This window comes from Phyllobates terribilis, unplaced genomic scaffold, assembly GCF_046119375.1.
Source record: "Phyllobates terribilis strain yellow unplaced genomic scaffold, ASM4611937v1 Scaffold_9__5_contigs__length_417890890, whole genome shotgun sequence".
NCBI classification, from domain to species: Eukaryota; Metazoa; Chordata; class Amphibia; order Anura; family Dendrobatidae; genus Phyllobates; species Phyllobates terribilis.
The window spans coordinates 390,686,427-390,707,400 of NW_027362769.1; the positions used below are offsets into that span (position 1 = coordinate 390,686,427).

Genomic DNA, 20,974 nt, shown 5'->3' on the forward strand with positions numbered 1-20,974 from the left:
TTACAAAGCGCCGCCGCGGTTTACATCTTCTTCAGCTTTGTGCTCTTAATATACGTTGGCAAATTTTCAAGTGCATGCCACAGGGTGCCCAATATCAGTACCAGAGCGATGGGGGGTGAAAAAAGTCTATCAGGTTCATGGTGTCCAATAGAGTGTTCACATTGCCAGAGACTGCGCCGGACAGAAAGTGTCCGAGAAAGTGTAGAGGGCCCAATACAGAGTCTGCCAGGGAGTGCCCTATGAACAGTGCCAAGCAGAAAGTTCCCATATAACACCATTCTTAAGTGCCCAACAACCAGTGCCTGCCAGAGAGATCCCCATTCTCTCTGCCAGACAGAAAGTACCCCCATATACAGTGCCAACCAGAAAGTTCCCATATAACACTATGCCTGTCAGAGAGAGCCCCATTGACTATGTCAGATAGCGTGCCCAACACTCAGTCCCTGGCAGAGTCCCCATTATCTCTGCCAGACAGTGCCCAGAAAACACAGCTTGTATGGATTCCCAATGACCAGTGCCAGACAGAAAGTGCCCAATATTCAGTGCCTAGAAGAGTGCCGCATTAGTTCTGCCATCTAGAAAGTGTCTATAAAACACTGCACGTGTAAGTGCCCAATAAAACGTGCCCGCCAACGATAAAATGGCGAATTAAAAGTGTAAGAAAGTACCCAATACACAGTGCCAGCCAGAATGCCCCATTAAATCTGCCATCCAGGAAGTGCCCATACAACAGTGCCCCATAAGCAATGCTTGCAAGTGAGCGCCAGATGAACTCTGCTAACCAGAAAATGCCCAATAAAAAAAGGGCCTATCAAACACCGTGCCATCCAGTGCCCCATTAATGTGAAAGTTAGTACCCAATAAGCAGTGCCTGCTAGAGAGCCCTCATATATACAGTGCTGATCAGAAAAAAGAGCCCCATAATCGGAGCATACCAACCCCTAATCTATGGGCTCCAGCATTCTGATTGGTTGCTTTGGGTATTGGAGCCATCAATAGTTTTTTGTTTTTTTTCTCCAGCCACTGCGTACGACTTACTGATCCCTTGCGGTCCTTTGGGAGTTTTCATCGCCGCCCTGCTGGTCTTGCACGGTATGGTATACAAGCAATGGATGGAGTACAGGAAAGTTCATGGCAAGACCGAAAATACCTTGAAGCTAATAACGTACAGGATCCATGTCCCATAGATATCTTCATAGACTTTTTCTCAGTCGGCATGGACACGAGGAGGATTGCCAAAATTATACTGAACGTCATAGTATGTCGCCTCCCATATGTATATATCGGATTGTAATTAAATTTGTTAATGTGCTTGCGTCTGACCAATATTAATTGCCCCTGAGCTCAAGGTTGCTTTTCAATAGGTAAATTGTCATGCCCACGGTGCCTGGCTTACCGCATGGTGGAAGGAGGAGAGCCAGGCGGGGACACCGGCACGAACTCTACAAAGGGATTTTCCAGTCGAAATATATCGATTGACCTGTCTTTAGGATCAGTCATTAATATCAGATCGGTGGGGGTTGGACACCCAAAACCCCCCACTGATCAGCCATGAAAGGATCCAACGGCAGTGACGGGATGTAAACGCAGGGAACGGAGCTGCACTTCGCGTTTGCATTCAGTGTGTAGTGTCCGCTCCTGGGTACTGCAGAACAGCTCCCAAAAGTGAAAGAACACACGGAGCAGTACAAGGTTTACACAGTTTCCAGACGTGCATTAGTGACCCAACAGGCACACCCTGTTGAACAGCTGGGCCCATCCAGTCTCTTCACCTGTCACATAACCTACAATCCCAAACATCGGTCCAGCCACTTTCTACAATTAGAGAGATTCCACCACGTCCTTTACGCCAATAAGTTTATCAATTGCCTTAGGGGTTTCACAACTAAGACTTGACTCTCTCTAGTTCAGTGTCGGCCTGGGTTGACAAAAGGCCCACCAGTAACGTTGATTCTTGGGACCCACTGTTCATCATGCAAAAATGGCATGACGCTTCTATGTAATTTGGCTAGCTTTTTTTACTGAATGATTAGATTATACCGGTTTCTGCAAATAGTGAATTAAGTCCAACAGCACTGCTCATCAGCACTACTTTGCAGGGGCCTACCGGAGGATTCTCCTCTTGTCCGGAGGACCAGTCCAAGACGGCTCTAGCTGGTTCTGCCTTATAAAGTGGACAACGTCTTCATAAAACCATGGGATGTGCCAGTGTGTAAGGGAAGGATCTGTCTCTCTTGTCCCAAACAAATAACCAGATAAATGGCTGATGGCCGATTCTTACTTTTATATGTTTTGTTTATTGTATGCATTTTATCAATATTTCCACATTCAATACATATGCATTCATCTAAAATATTTTAACAGAAGACCAAGATATGGACTACTGCAAGGTACGACCGGGACACATTTGAGATGAACGGCGGCAAACTGGAAGTTGTAAAGGGCTTCAACCTATTGGAATCGATGATCACTCAAGATGCAGCGACGACACCGGAAGGGCATTTATGCATACTTTATCGAAGTGCCATAGTTTATCAAAGTGCATTGGCAGTTAGATATGGCAATTCTAATATTCATCTCTCTTCTCTTCTTTCAGGTATATACATCTCACTCCTCTGCTTCGTGATTTTTCTGTTGAAATCTACATTATCTCCCTGTTACTTGCAATGCTCTGCAGCTAATCACTGGTATATACATCTCACTCATCTACATTGTTTAATCCATGATACTTTAAGGTCATCACACTTGCTTTAAAAGTTTATGATCCATGTTGAGTTGCCAGTCTGTTTTTTTTCTGCAGTTTTATTGTCTCCTGCTGTCTCAGGCTAGTTGATTGCTAACGAGTTAAATCTGTGTAGATCTAAGCAGATACGTCCCTATATATTGAGACATAGTTAAGGGGCAGCATTTATCCTGGGGCATTTATGCATATAGCATTTATGCATACTTTATCGAAGTGCCATAGTTTATCAAAGTGTCAGCAGTTAGACATGGCAGTTGGACATGGCAGTAGACAGGTAAGACATGCAAGACAATTAAACAAACTTGCTTCCAGTTCATCTGTTTTGCAAACAGTATTCACCATTTGTATCTGTGCCATTTATTTTCTGGTTGCTACAATCATCCACATTCACCGTTCACCCACAAATTCGGCACACTTCATCCATATTAACCCCTCTCTCCTCTCTTCTCCTATGTACAGTTGTCATGCTCTCTTCACAATGTTATACCACGCAGATCCATTCATTCCCACCATACAACACCGGAAACGCTCTCACAAATCACTCAATCATCTACTCACTCTCTGTATCTGTACCTTAGTCGCAGGTGATATTTCTCCTAATCCAGGACCCTCCAGTAATAATAACACTAACTCTTTCCCTGTTACATTCAGAAACCCTGCTAATCTCATTAATATTCCCTGCATATCTTCTGTCTCATTCAACTGCGCCCTTTGGAATGCGTGCTCAGCTTGTAATAAACTCTCTTACATCCATGACTTTTTCCTCTCTAATTCCCTCAACCTTCTGGCTCTCACTGAAACCTGGATCCAGCAGTCGGACACCACCGCCGCTGCAGCTCTCTCCTATGGTGGCCTACATTTCTCTCATACCCCGAGACCTGACAACAGATCAGGGGGAGGTGTTGGTCTGTTCTTTCAACAAAATGTACTTTTCAGGTTATCCCCCCAGTACCTTCCCTTATCTTCCCGTCTTTTGAGGCCCACACAGTCAGACTCTACCGGCCCTTCTCCCTGCGAGTGGCGGTTGTCTATCGCCCCCCAGGTCCCCCCCGTCAATTCCTGGATCACTTTGCTGCCTGGCTTCCAAATTTTCTATCCTTTGACATCCCCACGATAATCATGGGAGATTTTAACATCCCAATTGGTGATTCTCTTTCCCCATCTGCCGCTCATCTTTTATCACTAACCTCCTCCTTCAGCCTTTCACTGCTTGCTAATTCTCCTACACATGAAGACGGGAACACATTGGACCTGATCTTCTCCCGGCTTTGCTCAGTACATGACTTTACTAACTCTCCCCTTCCACTCTCTGACCATAATCTTCTTTCATTCTCTGTCAAGAACTGTGACTCTACTCAAGACCCCCCCACTTTCCACACTTATAGAAATTTACGCGCCATTAACACCCAGAAATGTATTAAAAGGTTGCAATCATCATTGGCCCCAATCTCCTCCCTCTCATGTCCCGACTCTGCATTGAAGCATTATAACGAAATAATGCAATGCGCCCTGGATGAAGCCGCACCTCCTACACAAAGAACAATTCGGCATAGACGGTGACCACCCTGGCACACGCCTCAAACACGTCTTCTCCAGCGGTGCTCCAGGTGCGCTGAACGGCTGTGGAGAAAATCAAATCTGCCCGAAGATTTCCTCCATTATAAATTTATGCTGAAAACATATAACTCTGCCCTTCACCTCTCCAAACAAACCTACTTTAACAACCTCATAATCTCACTTTCCAATAATCCTAAACGACTCTTTGACACATTTTATTCTCTCCTCAATCAAACACCACAGGCCCCAACCACCGACCTCAGCGCTGACGATCTGGCCAATTATTTCAAAGAAAAAATTGACCATATCTGACAGGAAATTTTCTCCCAATCCCCAAATGTTATGCATGCTCTCCCCCGCCACATTGTATCTTGCTCACTTTCTGACTTCGAACCAGTCACGGAAGATGAAGTGATCAGGCTCCTTGCATCTTCTCTCCCTACCACCTGCACCAGTGACCCTATTCCCTCACATCTCCTTCAGTCCCTTTCTCCAGCTGTCACCACTCACCTAACTAAAATTTTCAACCTCTCCCTCTCATCTGGTATCTTTCCCTCTTCTTTTAAACACGCCAGCATACATCCATTACTTAAAAAACCATCCCTCGACCAGAACTGCACGGCCAACTACAGACCTGTTTCCAATCTTCCCTTTACAATCTGGTTTCCGCTCTTTACATTCTACTGAAACTGCCCTCTCTAAAGTCTCTAATGATCTACTAACAGCTAAATCTACTGGTCACTGCTCCCTGCTGATTCTCCTGGATCTCTCTGCAGCATTCGACACTGTGGACCACCAGCTCCTCCTCACTATGCTCCGCACTATTGGCCTCAAGGACACTGTTCTCTCCTGGTTCTCCTCCTATCTCTCTGACCGCTCCTTCTCTGTGTCTTTTGCCGGCTCCTCCTCCTCTCTCCTTCCCCTTACTGTCGGGGTTCCTCAAGGATCAGTCCTAGGCCCCCTTCTTTTCTCCTTATACACCGCTCCCATTGGACAAACAATCAGTAGATTTGGTTTTCAGTACCATCTCTATGCTGATGACACCCAATTATACACCTCTGCTCCGGACATCACCCCGGCATTACTACAAAAGACCAGTGATTGTCTTTCTGCTGTGTCTAACACTATGTCCTCCCTCTGCCTAAAACTGAATCTGTCAAAAACTGAACTACTCGTCTTTCCTCCCTCCACTAACCTACCTGTGCCCGATATTGCCATCTCCGTTTGTGGCTCAACCATTACTCCCCAGCAACAAGCCCGCTGTCTTGGGGTCATTTTTGATTCAGATCTTTCTTTCACTCCTCACATCAAATCACTCGCTCGTTCATGTCATCTACACCTCAAAAACATCTCAAGAATCAGGACTTTTCTCACCTTTGACTCGTCAAAAACTCTTACTGTAGCTCTTATTCATTCTTATCTTGACTATTGCAACTCTCTACTTATCGGGCTCCCTCTTACTAAACTCTCCCCTCTCCAATCCGTCCTTAACGCAGCAGCCAGGATCATATTCCTCGCCAACCGCTACAATGATGCCTCTTCCCTGTGCCAGTCATTGCACTGGTTACCCATCCAATATAGAGTTCAATCTAAACTTATCACGCTTACCCACAAAGCGCTCCATGCTTCAGTACCCCCCTACATCTCCTCTCTTGTCTCAGTCCACCACCCTACATGTGCCCCCCGATCTGCAAATTACTTAAAACTAAAATCCTCTATAATCCGAACTTCCCATTCCCGTCTCCAAGATTTCTTGTGTGCTGCGCCAATTCTTTGGAATGCACTACCCAGGACAGTTCGATTAATTCCCAATACCCACAGTTTCAAGCTGACCCTAAAAACACATTTCTTTAGACTGGCGTATCGCCTAAACACACTCTGTCCGTCCCAGTTTTCCCCCATATTAAAATCTTCTTCAACTTCAGGTTCATACCAACCATGCACATAAAAGCCTCTGTCAGGACTGCACACATACTGGCTGCGACCAGTACATGTATTATTATTTATCCTATATAGTATATCAAGGCTGCATTATACAATATTTGTACTTTTTACCTTTTGTGTCTTCCCCATTTCCTCATACACTGTAAGCTTGCGAGCAAGGCCCTCACTCCTTTCGATATGAGATATGCTTATTCTGTATTGTCTGTATATGTGCCCCCTAAAATTTGTAAAGTGCTGCGGAATATGTTGGCGCTATAAAAATAAACTATTATTATTATTATTAATAGGAGAATAACTATGGGCAAATCAACAATGAGGACACTGGACAAGGTCTTCAAATCGAGGACCATTTCACTGGCAACAAGGACACCGCTCATAGTTTGGTCTTTTCTGTAGTGACATATGGATGCGAAACCTGGATGATAAGGAAACAAGACAGAAGAAGATTCGACTCCTTTGAAATGTGGTGCTGGAGAAGAATGTTAATGCCATGGATGGCAAGAAGAGCAAACCAAACCAGACATGTCACTGGAAGCAAGGATTACCAAGCTACGACTTGCCTATTTTGGACTCATCATATGAAGAGTAGTGATAAACGCAAGTGCTCGTTACTCGAGTTTGCCTGGGGTGCTCAAGTGACATGTTTGAATACCCTTGCCCGCATGTTTCTCGGCTGTTAGCCACAAAACATACGAGGATTGCCTGACAAACACGTGCAATCCCCGTGTCTAACAGCCGAGAAACATGCAGCTGCGGGAACTCGAACATCTCACTCAAGCACCCATGATATTCGGTGCATGCCCGAGCACCCTAGACAAACTTGAGTAACGAGCACTTACGCTCATCACTAATGAAGAGAGCAATCACTGGAGAAGAACATCATGGTCAGAAGAATAGAAGGAACACGGCGAAGAACACCAACAACCCGATGGCTTGATACAATCAAGATAACGGCAGAGAAGACCCTGGTGGACCTATCTAGGCTGCACAAGATCCATCTTTCTACATAGCATTCATCCATCAAGTTGTCATGGCTCGACACTGAGCCAAAAGCCATTAAATAATAGTTTGGTTTTAAATGAGGTGAAGATAAACAAATGCTTATTGATTTCGGTCTATGAAGGTGGGCGAGCGCTGCACCCCTTGACAAACAGGCTTTTATGTTTGTGATCCTGGGGTAGCAAGTTTTGATTAAAAACCCCAACCCCAATCAACTAAAGCTAAAAGGTGAGCTATAAAGATATTGCGTCACATACAAACGTACGCAAAGGAATAACAATAGATCCATTTTGATCAGTGGCTATTCATCTTTTGGTGTTAGTTTTCCACTAAGGACAGTCCCAAATTTGTCTCTGAGTAGAGCTGGAATCTCCTCCTCAGTGAGTTCTCGTGTGGTCTTCACACTTCCACCCCCTTTCGTGTACTCGGTGCTTATTAGTCGGCGACCCATGTACGTCAGTTGTCCACGTGGGAGCCGTAGGGAACAAAAGCATTTTTGGACAAAGAATGATCGTCTGGTAATGTTCACACAGCTCTTGGAAATCCTCAAATGATCTGTTCACATTGAATTGATTGCTGTTGGATTAGTTTGTTAAATCAATAAATTTTTTTGTAGCCGACATTAAAAAAAAAAAAAAAGCCCTCACACTGATTGAGGGAAAAATAAAAAAGTTACTGATCTCAGAAATAGTGACACAAAACATTTTTTTCTTACAATTTCCAAATTTATTTTTGTCATAGTAGCGCCATTATTGCATTGACCCGTAGTCATACCGCCCGGTCAATTTTACAACACAATCAACACCATAAAAACAAAACCCCCCCAAACAGTCTGAGTTTTTTTTTATCGTCATTTGATCGATGAGATACAAGTAAGTGGATTTTAGCGTAATAATTACTTCAATTTTTTTTAATTTTATTTTTGTACAAAAATCATAAGGCTTTCCTTGACTTTCTGCATTTTTTCTGGTTATACATTGAATGAAGCAGCTCTTTCTCCCCTCTACCAGCAGAAAGTCTCAGCACAGCCTAAATGATCTGGAGATGTACAAATGCTTATTGACTTCGGTCTATGAAGTTGGACGAGCTTTGCATCCCTTAATAAACAAGCTTTTGATGTCTGTGATCCCGGGGTAACAACTTTTGATTAACCCCCCCCCTCCCATCAATCAACTAAAGCTAATATGTGAGCTATAATTATATTGGGTCGCATACATAGATCAATTTTGATCAGTGGCTATTCATCTTTTGGTGTTAGTTTTCCACTGAGGACAGTCCCAAATTTGTCTCTGAGTAGAGCTGGAATCTCCTCCTCAGTGAGTTCTCGTGTGGTCTTCACACTTCCACCCCCTTTCGTGTACTCTGTACTGATTAGTCGGTGACCCATGTATGTCAGTTGTCCACCTGGAAGCCGTAGGGAACAAAAGCATTTTCGAACAAAGAATGAACTAGGCGAAGTTTGGTAAAGTTCACATAGCTCTCGGAAATCTTCAAATGTCCTCTCTTTGAGTGTGAACTTGTAAAGACTCTTCCAGACTTCTTCCTCCTTCCTCTGCATGTGCCACTCATCTTCATCTACTTGTAACCGATAGACACCACAGTCCTGCTCCTCTTCCCACCCGGCCTCCAGGGGGAATGGTTCCATGATTCCATCCCCAGAACCAACATCACACAACCATCTCCTTCCCTCAAGCTCCACCGTCATCATCATATGTGAGAGTGGAGGTTCATAAACACCGGTCACTGGGTTCTTCACGCTGCTTGATAACACTCGTGGCTGGTAGCCCAGTTGTTGCAAGACCCACAAGAAAAGACCATTGTTCTCGAAACAGAAGCCTCCACGCTTTCTCAGGACAATCTTCTCATAAATCCAGCCAACGTCCAGAACGATTTTCTCCCCGCTATGGATACTGAGGCTTTCAAAGGGGACAGCGAGCACATGGTGGCGGTGAATAGTCCGTAAATTAGAAAGTGATGGCGTCTGGGAAAGTGCCATGTAATCTGCAATTCCGATTCTCTGGAGATAGGTGTTCAGGTCCAGCTTAGAAGATGAGTCCTAGAAAGAAATTGTAATCGATTAGTCAACTAGTTCATTGTTCCTAAATTAACCCTAGTGTCGAAGATAAAAAGAGAAAATGCTGAACCCCAAACTCTAAAAATGTTTTCACTATTATGGATTAGGTGTCAATCTCTTAATCTATGTGAAGTACCATTGTTTTATAAGATTGGTTACTCATGACCGGGAATATGGCCAGAAGAAGACCATGCATGGCATGTATTACAAGATAACTACTGTCATTTTTAGCAATAGGTCAGCAATAATGAACCTTACTGATTGATGTGTCTTTGGTATTACAATATCTTCATCTTTGGGAATCAGTTTTCCACTCAGGTCAATCCCAAATTTATCTCTGAGTAGACCTGGGATCTCCTCGTCAGTAAGTTTTCGAGTGGTCTTCACACTTCCACCGCCCTTGGTGTACTCGGTGCTGACAAGCTGGCGTCCTATGTACGTCAGTCTTGCACGTGGGAGTTGTAGGGAACATAAGGACTTTTGAACAAATATAGAACTGGGGGACGTCTGATGATATTCACACATTTCCCGGAAATCCTCAAATGTCCTCTCCTCCAGGGTGAACTTGTAGAGACATCTCCAGCCGTTTTCTTCCTTCCTCTCCATGTACCACTCATCTCCTTCTACGTGTAAACGATACACACCACTGTCCTGTTCCTCTTCCCACCCGGCCTCCAGTGGAAACGGCTCAACAAATGCTTCCCCAAAACCGACATCACAAATCCATCTTCTTCCCTCAAGGTTAACTACCAATATCATGTGGTCAAACGGGGGACCGTAAATGCCAATTATTCTGTTCCTTACCCTTGATGACAACACCTGTGTTTGGTAGCCAAGTTGTTGGAGCACCCACAAGAAAAGACCGTTGTTCTCATAACAGAAACCTCCTCGTCCTCTAACTACAATTTTGTTGTATATCCATGAAACGTCCAAGATAATTTTTTCTCCACTATGTATGCTGAGATTTTCTGTCGGTACAGAGTGTACATGGTGGCGGTGTAATTCTCGTAATGCTGAGAGAGAAGGATGTCCAGAATTTGTCAAACTCACCCTCTGGAAGTAAGCATTCAGATCCATTGTGTGGCAAGTGTCCTGTAAGATAGTATAGCCACACATTTATTTCTTTCCAGGAACAATAAATATAGCTGCTATAATACCTCCTATGTATAAGAATATAAGTATATAATACTGCCCCCTATGTACAAGAATATAACTACTATAATACTATTCCTATGTACAAGAATATAACTACTATAATACTGCCCCTATGTACAAGAATATAACTACTATAATACTGCCCCTATGTACAAGAATATAACTACTATAATACAGCCCCCTATGTACAAGAATATAACTACTATAATACTATTCCTATGTACAAGAATATAACTACTATAATACTGCCCCTATGTACAAGAATATAACTACTATAATACTGCCCCTATGTACAAGAATATAACTACTATAATACAGCCCCCTATGTACAAGAATATAACTACTATAATACTGCTCCTATGTACAAGGATATAACTACTATATTACTGTTCCTATGTACAAGAATATAACTACTACAATACTGCTCCTATCTACAAGAATATAACTGCTATAATACTGCCCCCTCTGTACAAGAATATAACTACTATAATACTGCTCCTATGTACAAGGATATAACTACTATATTACTGTTCCTATGTACAAGAATATAACTACTACAATACTGCTCCTATCTACAAGAATATAACTACTATAATACTGCCCCTATGTACAAGAATATAACTACTATAATACTGCCCCTATGTACAAGAATATAACTACTATAATACAGCCCCTTATGTACAAGAATATAACTACTATAATACTGCTCCTATGTACAAGGATATAACTACTATATTACTGTTCCTATGTACAAGAATATAACTACTACAATACTGCTCCTATCTACAAGAATATAACTGCTATAATACTGCTCCCTATGTACAAGAATATAACTACTATAATACTGCCCCCTATGTACAAGAATATAACTACTATAATACTGCTCCTATGTACAAGAATATAACTACTATAATACTGCCCCCTATTTACAAGAATATAACTACTATAATACTGCTCCTATGTACAAGAATATAACTACTATAATACTGCCCCCTATGTACAAGAATATAACTACTATAATACAGCATCCTATGTACAAGAATATAACTACTATAATACTGCTCCTATGTACAAGGATATAACTACTATAATACTGCTCCTATCTACAAGAATATAACTACTATAGTACTGCTCCTATCTACAAGAATATAACTACTATATTTCTGTTCCTATGTACAAGAATATAACTACTATAATACTGCCCCTATGTACAAAAATATAACTACTATAATACTGCCCCTATGTACAAGAATATAACTACTATAATACTGCCCCCTATGTACAAGAATATAACTACTATAATACTGCCCCTATGTACAAGAATATAACTACTATAATACTGCCCCTATGTACAAGAATATAACTACTATAATACTGCCCCCTATGTACAAGAATATAACTACTATAATACTGCTCCTATCTACAAGAATATAACTACTATATTTCTGTTCCTATGTACAAGAATATAACTACTATAATACTGCCCCTATGTACAAGAATATAACTACTATAATACTGCCCCCTATGTACAAGAATATAACTACTATAGTACTGCTCCTATCTACAAGAATATAACTACTATATTTCTGTTCCTATGTACAAGAATATAACTACTATAATACTGCCCCCTATGTACAAGAATATAACTACTATAATACTGCCCCCTATGTACAGGAATATAAGTACTATAATACTGCTCCTATGTACAAGAATATAACTACTATAATACTGCCCCCTATGTACAAGAATATAACTACTATAATACTGCCCCCTATGTACAAGAATATAACTACTATAATACTGCTCCTATGTACAGGAATATAACTACTATAATACAACCCCCTATGTACAAGAATATAACTACTATAATACGGCCCCTATGTACAAGAATATAACTACTATAATACTCCCCCTATGTACAATAATATAACTACTATAATACTGCTCCTATGTACAAGAATATAACTACTATAATACTGCTCCTATGTACAGGAATATACTATAATACTGCTCCTATGTGCAAGAATATAACTACTATAATACTGCTCCTATGTACAAGAATATAACTACTATAATACTGCTCCTATGTACAGGAATATAACTACTATAATACTGCTCCTATGTGCAAGAATATAACTACTATAATACTGCTCCCATGTACATGAATATAATTACTATAATACTGCCCCCTATGTACAAGAATATAACTACTATAATACTGCCCCTATGTACAAGAATATAACTACCATAATACAACCCCCTATGTACAAGAATATAACTACTATAATACTGCTCCTATGTACAAGAATATAACTACTATAATACTGCTCCCATGTACAAGAATATAACTACTATAATACTGCTCCCATGTACATGGATATAATTACTATAATACTGCCCCCTATGTACAAGAATATAACTACTATAATACTGCCCCCTATGTGCAAGAATATAACTACTATAATACTGCTCCTATGTACAAGAATATAACTACTATAATACTGCTCCTATGTACAAGAATATAACTACTATAATACTGCCCCCTATGTACAAGAATATAACTACTATAATACTGCCCCCTATGTACAAGAATATAACTACTATAATACTGCCCCCTATGTACAAGAATATAACTACTATAATACTGTTATGATCTGCAACATGTACTAAGGAAAGATAGGGGAAAGCTGTCCCTACAGTAAGACTAAGCTGAATCCCTACGATGTAGCAGGCTGCCTGTTCCTTGTGAACAGACCCGCCTTAGTCCTCGTCTAGTCTGAACGAAGACCTATAGAATTAAGGGGAGGGGTCCCTAAAAGAACTAAGGACTGGGACAAAAAAGGGACACCTCCTAAACAGAAGTTGTTGCAGAACACAAAAAGACAAACTGACAAAAAGTACTAGAGGTCCCAGAGGATCTAGCAAACTTGACAGAGAAAGGCACAGAAGCACCTGGCTAGAGAGACAGTAGAACACTGAAGTCCAGCAAAGCCAGAAGGGCGGAGCTGGAATATAAAGGCAGATGGTCACGTGACCGCAAACCGCAAGATAGAAAAAACAAACAGGAGGGTTCTAACAGTGCCCCCTCTTTTATGAGGATCCTCCGGATCCTCCACGCCCAGGCCTATCCAGAAACCTCCTGTGGAAAGCTTTAACAAGCCTAGGAGCAGAGACATCATCCGTCCTTACCCAGGAGTTGTCTTTGGGACCGAAACCCTTCCAGGAGACAAGATACTGTAATCTCCCTCTATGCCATCTTGAATTCAAAATACGAGAAATTTCATGTTCGCCGTCTTCCACCACCGGAGGAACTGTGACAGTGGCGTCCCTATCAGATACATCAGCCTTTTTCAACAAGGAAACATGAAACACAGGATTAATCTTCCAGGAAGTAGGGACATCCAACCTAACAGCAGACGGGTTAACAACCTGAAGCATTTTAAATGGACCCACAAACTTAGGACCCAGTTTTTTAGAGGGAATCCTCAACCGCAGGTTCTTCGAGGACAACCAAACCATGTCACCCACAGAAAACAAAACCTCTTTACGTTTCCTGTCAAAATACTTCTTGGACTTCTGGTTAGCCTCTTGAAGGTTACAACGTACATTAGTCCAAACTCTCTCCAAATCACCGGAAAAATTCTCCTCCGATACCGCCGACCCCAATTTGGAGAACGAACCGAAAGACGGATGTCTCCCAGTAGAACAAAAAAAAGGAGTACACCCAGCAGAGGAGGATGTATGATTGTTAAGAGCAAATTCTGCGAGAGGCAGAAACTCAGACCACCCCTCTTGATTGTCCGCCACAAAACAACGCAAAAACTGTTCAACATCCTGGTTCTTTCTTTCAGTCTGTCCATTGACTCAGGATGATAACCAGACGAAAATGACAAATGGACTCCCAACCTATCACAAAAAGCACGCCAAAAGCGAGCCACAAACTGAGGTCCTCTATCAGAAACTATATCCGTGGTGTAGCATCGACGTCTCTGCCCCGTTCTAGGCAGAGACGCCGTCCCTCTCACCTCCCCGCTCCTGGCGCGGCGTCCTCCAGCGCTGCTCTCCCCGCTGCTTCCGGCGCGCGCTCCTTCCCCGGCAGTGTGCTTAGGGCGCGCGCGCGCTCCCCCTCTCTTAAAGGGACCGCGCGCGCCGTCCTAAGGAGTCCCCGGCCAATTGCCGGAGGACCTCCCATATAAAGGGCACCTCCTCCAAAATGGAGGTGCCCGAGCAATGTTGTTTGCACCTGTGTCTCACCTGTGCTTCAGCCCTCAGGTCCCGTTGCCAGTTACCTGCCAGTTACCTGCCAGATTCCTGCCAGCTTGCTGCCTTTGTCCTGCCTGATATCCAGTCACCTGCCTGCTAGCCTGAGGTCCGACGGTCTGCCTTCCAACTCCTGTCAGTCTGTCTATGGACCAGCTTGCCCGCTCACCTGGGAGCGCACACCTGTTACCTGCCTGCTAGCCTACCTGGAGGCTCCGCCATCACGTGCTGTGACCATCTGCCTTTCCAGAGACTCCTGCCCGCTCACCTGGGAGCGCCCACCTGTTACCTGCCTGCTAGCCTACCTGGAGGCTTCGCCGTCACGTGCTGTGACCACCTACCATTCCAGAGACTCTCGCTTGCTCACCTGGGAGCACACATCTACCATCTGCCTGCTAGCCTACCCGGAGGCTTTGCCATCACAGGTCGTACCTACCCTTTACCCAGAGACTGCCCCGGTCACTTGCCGTAACTCCCTGCCCGTTCATCCAGAGACTGCCCCGGTCACTTGCCGTAACTCCCTGCCCGTTTATCCAGAGACTGCCCCGGTCACTTTCCGTGACCTCCAGCCCGTCCACTCAGAGACTGTCCCGGTCACCTGCTGTGACTGCCTGCCCGTCATCCCTGATTGCCACCCGCTCCCTTACAAGGACCGCCCCCTTGTATAGTAGCTCAGAGGTTCCGCCTCCCAGACCCGTTACACGTGGGAACGCCATGGAGCTTGACAATCTCCTTAACAAACGCCTTAGCGAGTGTCTTGGCACGGGGCAACTTAATGAATGGAACCAAATGACACATCTTACTAAAATGGTCCATGATCACCCAGATGACAGTAAAACCCTCGGACACAGGAAGATCAGTAATAAAATCCATTGTGAGATGCGTCCAAGGCGCACTAGGAACCTCCAAAGAGCAAAGAAACCCCGCAGCAGGAGTATGTGAAGCCTTTGACCTAGCACACACAGTACACTGACGCACCCACTTGATAACTTCCTTCTGCCATCCAGGCCACCAAAAACTGCGACTGATAAGTCTCTTAGTCTCCGAAATTCCTGGATGACCTGCCAACCGAGACTCATGACACTCCACAAACAAATCTCTCCTAAAGGCTCTAGGCACGAACAACCTCCCATGGGGAGTGTTAGATGGAGCATCATCTTGAGCATTCAGAATCCAATTCTCCAAAACGGAGTCCAAAGCCGCCACCACAACTCCTTTCTGTAAAATGCTCTCCTCCTCCACGGCACCGACCGTAGGAGAGAAGCTGCGAGATAAAGCATCGGCTTTAACATTCTTAGTACCCGGGATGTAAGTAACAGAAAAATGAAACCGAGAAAAAAAAAGTGCCCACCTAGCTTGATGGGCATTCAAGCGCTTGGCAGCATCCAGATAGATCAAATTCTTATGATCTGTGAAAACCTGAATAGGAAATCTAGCGCCTTCCAAAAAATGACGCCAGTGTTCAAACGCAAGTTTAATAGCCAGCAACTCCCGATTTCCAACATCATAATTCAGTTCGGTTTCCGAATTTTTTTTCGAAAAGAAGGCACAAGGTTGTACTCCTCCCTTGTTCTCCTAAGATAAAACTGCTCCGACCCCCACCTATGAAGCATCGACCTCGACCAAAAAAGGTTTGGTCTCATCAGGCTGTATAAGGATAGGGGCAGAACTGAACCCTCCTTCACACGTAACAGATTGTATGCCCCCCGGAGATCAATTTTAGAGAACCACTTGGCCCCCACTAACTGGTTAAACAAGTCAGGAATTAACGGAAATGGGTAGGAATTGCGTAAGGTAATCTTATTAATTTCACGAAAATCCAGACATGGACGTAAACCGCCGTCCTTTTTTTTTAACAAAGAAGAATCCAACTGCCACAGGCGACTTAGAATGTCTAATGTGACCAGCAGCCAGGCTAGTCTGTATGTATTCCTCCAAGGCCTTTCTTTCAGGGATAGTCAGATTAAACAAGCGACTTTTGGGAAGAGTAGCACCCAGAACAAACTCAATGGCGCAATCATAGTCCCTATGAGGAGGTAAAACTTGCGACTCCTCCTCCGAAAAAAACCTCCAAAAATCTTGAATAGGTACCGGTAATTCCCCTTTTTCCACAGCCGCAATGCGACCATTACAACATTTATCATAGCACTTCGGACTCCAAGACTTAATCACATTAGTAGACCAGTCCAATAAAGGCTTGTGCAGTCTTAACCAAGGCAAACCTAGAATGACCGGAGAGGGTAAAATATCTAATACAACCAAGTCCAAAATTTCTTGGTGAACACCGTTGATAGTGAGAGGAAATGCAGCAGTCTTGTAAGTAATACATTTCAAAGGAGTGTTATCAATTGCAATCACAGAAATAGGTGATGACAAAGGTTTCGATTTCAATTTAAGATTTTCCAAAAACCCTTTATCAATCACATTAAGTGTTGAACCACAATCCACAAATACCTGAAATTCAATCAAATCTCCCTGCAAAGTAGTACACCCAGAAAGAAACACTCCTGCAGAGCGTAAACAAGCTATACGGGCGTAACTGACCTTTTTTTTTTCTTTACTTAAACGACGCCCACAGTTCTTAATCAAATGGTCAGCTTTACCACAATAAAGACACAATCCCTCGGCGAATCTCCGATCTCTTTCTTGAGAGCGGAGTGACATCCCCCCAACCTCCATCGGTTCCCCGCCGTCAGAGCAGATTTTCTGGGGACTAGGACCTGACATTACAGGAGTCTTTACCTCATTGAGCCTGCACCTCAGTCTCCTGTCTATACGAACAGCTAACTGCATAGCCTCCTACAGTGTCTCATGTGCAGGGAATGCAATTAGCAAATCCTTAACCCTTTCACTCAGACCAGCAAGAAATAAACATCTCAGCGCCGAATCATTCCACTTCTGAAGCCCATCTCCTGAAGTGTGTGCAATAATTTTCAACATCATCTGACCCCTGATTCAAACGTCTAAGTTCTGATTCAGCAGATGAGATTCGATCAGGATCGTCATATAATAGCCCCATAGCAGAAGATTCTTTAGCAGACCTTAAACACGGATCATTAGGTTGGAGAGAAAAGGCCCACCCCTGTGGTTCATTGCGCAAAAGTGACATAATAAAACTAATGCGCTGTGATTCATTCCCAGAGGACCTCGGTCTCAAACGAAAATATAACAAACAAGCATTTTTAAAGGAAAAAAAATCTTGCTGTTTACCATAAAAAACATCAGGCAGTCCTACCTTGGTGTTACGCTCGCGCCCGGACTGACTGACTGGCGTGAGCGTGATTAGTGATCACACTGTACCATGAACCGAGGAGTGCCTGGAGGGGCGTAACTAAGTATCAACCTGATCCGACCAAGGTTGCACGGCGGCTTAGTCGACTCCATGGACCAAGGAGGAACCGAGCAGAGGGACCAGGTGCGACTCTAGGTCAGACCCCGGTCACAGTTGTTGACCCACACTGGGGAATGCAGGAACAGGCAGGCTAGACTGGCATCCAGGCAGGTGGGTATTGGCAAGTACGGCTGGTATGCAGACAGGTGGGTACTGGCAAGTACGGCTGGTATGCAAACAAGTGGGCACTGGCAAGCACGGCTGGTATGCAGACAGGTGGGCACTGGCAAGCACGGCTGGTATGCAGACAGGGAGGTACTAGCAGGTTGGAGCGCAGGCTGGATAGGGTCCAGTACAGACTGGGAGACCGGTACAGAGCCGCAGATGCAGTAGACAAGCAGAGTAAAGCGAAACCGCCGGAGCGGAGGACAAGGCAGAACAGAGAGGAACTGCTGGTGCGGTGAGCAAGCAGAGCGGAGCGAAAACCGCAGGTGCGGTGGGCAAGGCAGAGCAGAGCGGAACCGCTGGAGCGGTAGACAAGGCAGAGCAGAGAGAAACCGCAGGTGCGGTGGACAAGGCAGAACAGAGCGGAACCGCCGGAGCAGTGGGCAAGGCAGAGCAGAGCGAAACCGCCGGAGCGGTGGGTAAGGCAGAGCAGAGAGAAGCCACTGGAGTGGTGGGCAAGTCAGAGCAGAGAGAAGCCGCCGGAGCGGTGGGCAAGTCAGAGCAGAGAGAAACCGCTGGTGCGGTGAGCAAGGCAGAGCAGAGAGAAGCCGCCGGAGCGGTGGGCAAGTCAGAGCAGAGAGAAGCCGCCGGAGCGGTGGGTAAGTCAGAGCAGATAGAAGCCGCCGGAGCGGTGGGTAAGGCAGAGCAGAGGGAAGCCGCCGGAACGGTGGGCAAGTCAGACCAGAGACAAACCGCCGGAGCGGTGGGTAAGGCAGAGCAGAGGGAAACCGCCGGAGCGGTGGACAAGTCAGAACAGAGAGAAACCGCCGGAGCGGTGGGCAAGGCAGAGCAGAGGGAAACCGCTGAAGCGGTGGGCAAGGTAGAGAGGACAGGGCTCGGTTCACAAGGAACAGACTGGAAAATACAGGAAGATATGGAGGAAGGGAAAAGGGACAAGCAGAACCAGATACACACAAGGTACTTCCTATGAAGTAGCGAGTGGACACAAAACTCACAAACAGAAGTACAGAGACAACGAGTTGGAGTTAGGTGCAGGTTTAGATACTGCAGGAAAAGGGAAGGTACGGACATAGAGACAAACAGGTAACTGGCTAGGATACAGTTCAGACAGGAACGGCTACTGCAAAGAGATACAAGAACGAGCCTGGGTATACAGCCCCCAGAGATGGCGGAAGCGGACAAGAAGTCACAGATAACAGGTCTGGGTATGCAGCCCCCAGAGATGGCGGAAACAGACAAGAAGCAGAACTGGACCTGGCAACTTCAGAGTCAAGGAGCACACTGAACGATAGTGTTGCTCAGGCACCTCCTACTGGGTGGAGGGGGTTTAAATATCCATTGACTCACAGCAATAGGCTGGAGACGCATTAGGTGTGCGCCCACAGCAGCTATAAGAATCAGGAAGTAACTGGGCCGCCGCCCTAAGCAGTCAGTCAAGAGGCATGCACACAGCATGAACTGGAGCCAGATTTGCAGGCTGGACTGACAGGTAAGATTGCGGTCTTGCATAGTGGGAGGTGGTGCACTATGCAAGCACGCCGCCAGGGATGTTACACTTGGGTTCGACAAAATGCGCTCCAGAACAGCTACTCACGTGTTGCTGAAGCTCGGCCACCTCCAGAGACAATCCCTGCAGGCGTTGAGCCAAATCCTGGACGGAAACCATACTATAATACTGCTCCTATGTACAAGAATATAACTACTATAATACTGCCCCTATCTACAAGAATATAACTACTATAATACTGCTCCTATCTACAAGAATATAACTACTATAATACTGCCCCCTATGTACAAGAATATAACTACAATAATACTGCCTCCTATGTACAAGAATATAACTACTATAATGCTGCTCCTATGTACAGGAATATAACTACTATAATACTGCCCCCTATGTACAAGAATATAACTACTATAATACTGCTCCTATGTACAAGAATATAACTACTATAATACTGTTATGATCTGCAACATGTACTAAGGAAAGATAGGGGAAAGCTGTCCCTACAGTAAGACTAAGCTGAATCCCTACAATGTAGCGGGCTGCCTGTTCCTAGTGAACAGACCCGCCTTAGTCCTCGGCTAGTCTGAACGAAGACCTATAGAATTAAGGGGAGGGGTCCCTAAAAGAACTAAGGACTGGGACAAAAATGGGACTCCTCCTAAACAGAAGTTGTTGCAGAACACAAAAAGACAAACTGACAAAAAGTACTAGAGGTCACAGAGGACCAAGCAAACTTGACAGAGAAAGGCACAGAAGCACCTGGCTAGAGAGACAGTAGAACATTGAGGTCCAGCAAAGCCAGAAGGGCAGAGCTGGAATATAAAGGCAGATGGTCACATGACCGCAAACCGCAAGATAGAAAAAACAAACAGGAGGGTTCTAACAAATACTGCCCCCTATGTACAAGAATATAACTACTATAATACTGCCCCTATATACAAGAATATAACTACTATAATACTTCCCCCTATGTACAAGAATATAACTACTATAATACTGCCCCCTATGTACAAGAATATAACTACTATAATACAGCCCCTATCTACAAGAATATAACTACTATAATACTGCCCCCTACGTACAAGAATATAACTACTATAATACTGCCCCCTATGTACAAGAATATAACTACTATAATACTGCCCCGTATGTAGAAGAATATAACTACTATAATACTGCCCCCTATGTACAAGAATATAACTACTATAATACTGCCCC

The 20,974-nt window shown here is 44.3% G+C and overlaps 1 protein-coding gene and 1 gene segment (V, D, J or C); one reads left to right on the forward strand and one right to left on the reverse strand.

Moving 5' to 3' along the window:
• LOC141161219 (Ig heavy chain V region 36-65-like) overlaps positions 1–7,342 on the forward strand; it is a 12,796-nt gene extending 5,454 nt beyond the window's left edge. The window contains 2 exon segments of the V gene segment in view: positions 1,021–2,687; positions 6,532–7,342. Of these exon segments, the coding sequence occupies positions 1,021–1,187 (167 nt within the window).
• Positions 7,343–7,962: 620 nt separating this feature from the next.
• LOC141162508 (uncharacterized) overlaps positions 7,963–20,974 on the reverse strand; it is a 64,182-nt gene continuing 51,170 nt past the window's right edge. Inside the window, exons 2-3 of the mRNA XM_073648684.1 lie at positions 9,576–10,409; positions 7,963–9,299 (exon numbers count right to left, since the gene is read on the reverse strand). Of these exons, the coding sequence (XP_073504785.1) occupies positions 8,481–9,299; positions 9,576–10,409 (1,653 nt within the window). The 3' untranslated portion in view covers positions 7,963–8,480. The remainder of the gene's footprint in view (positions 9,300–9,575; positions 10,410–20,974) is intronic.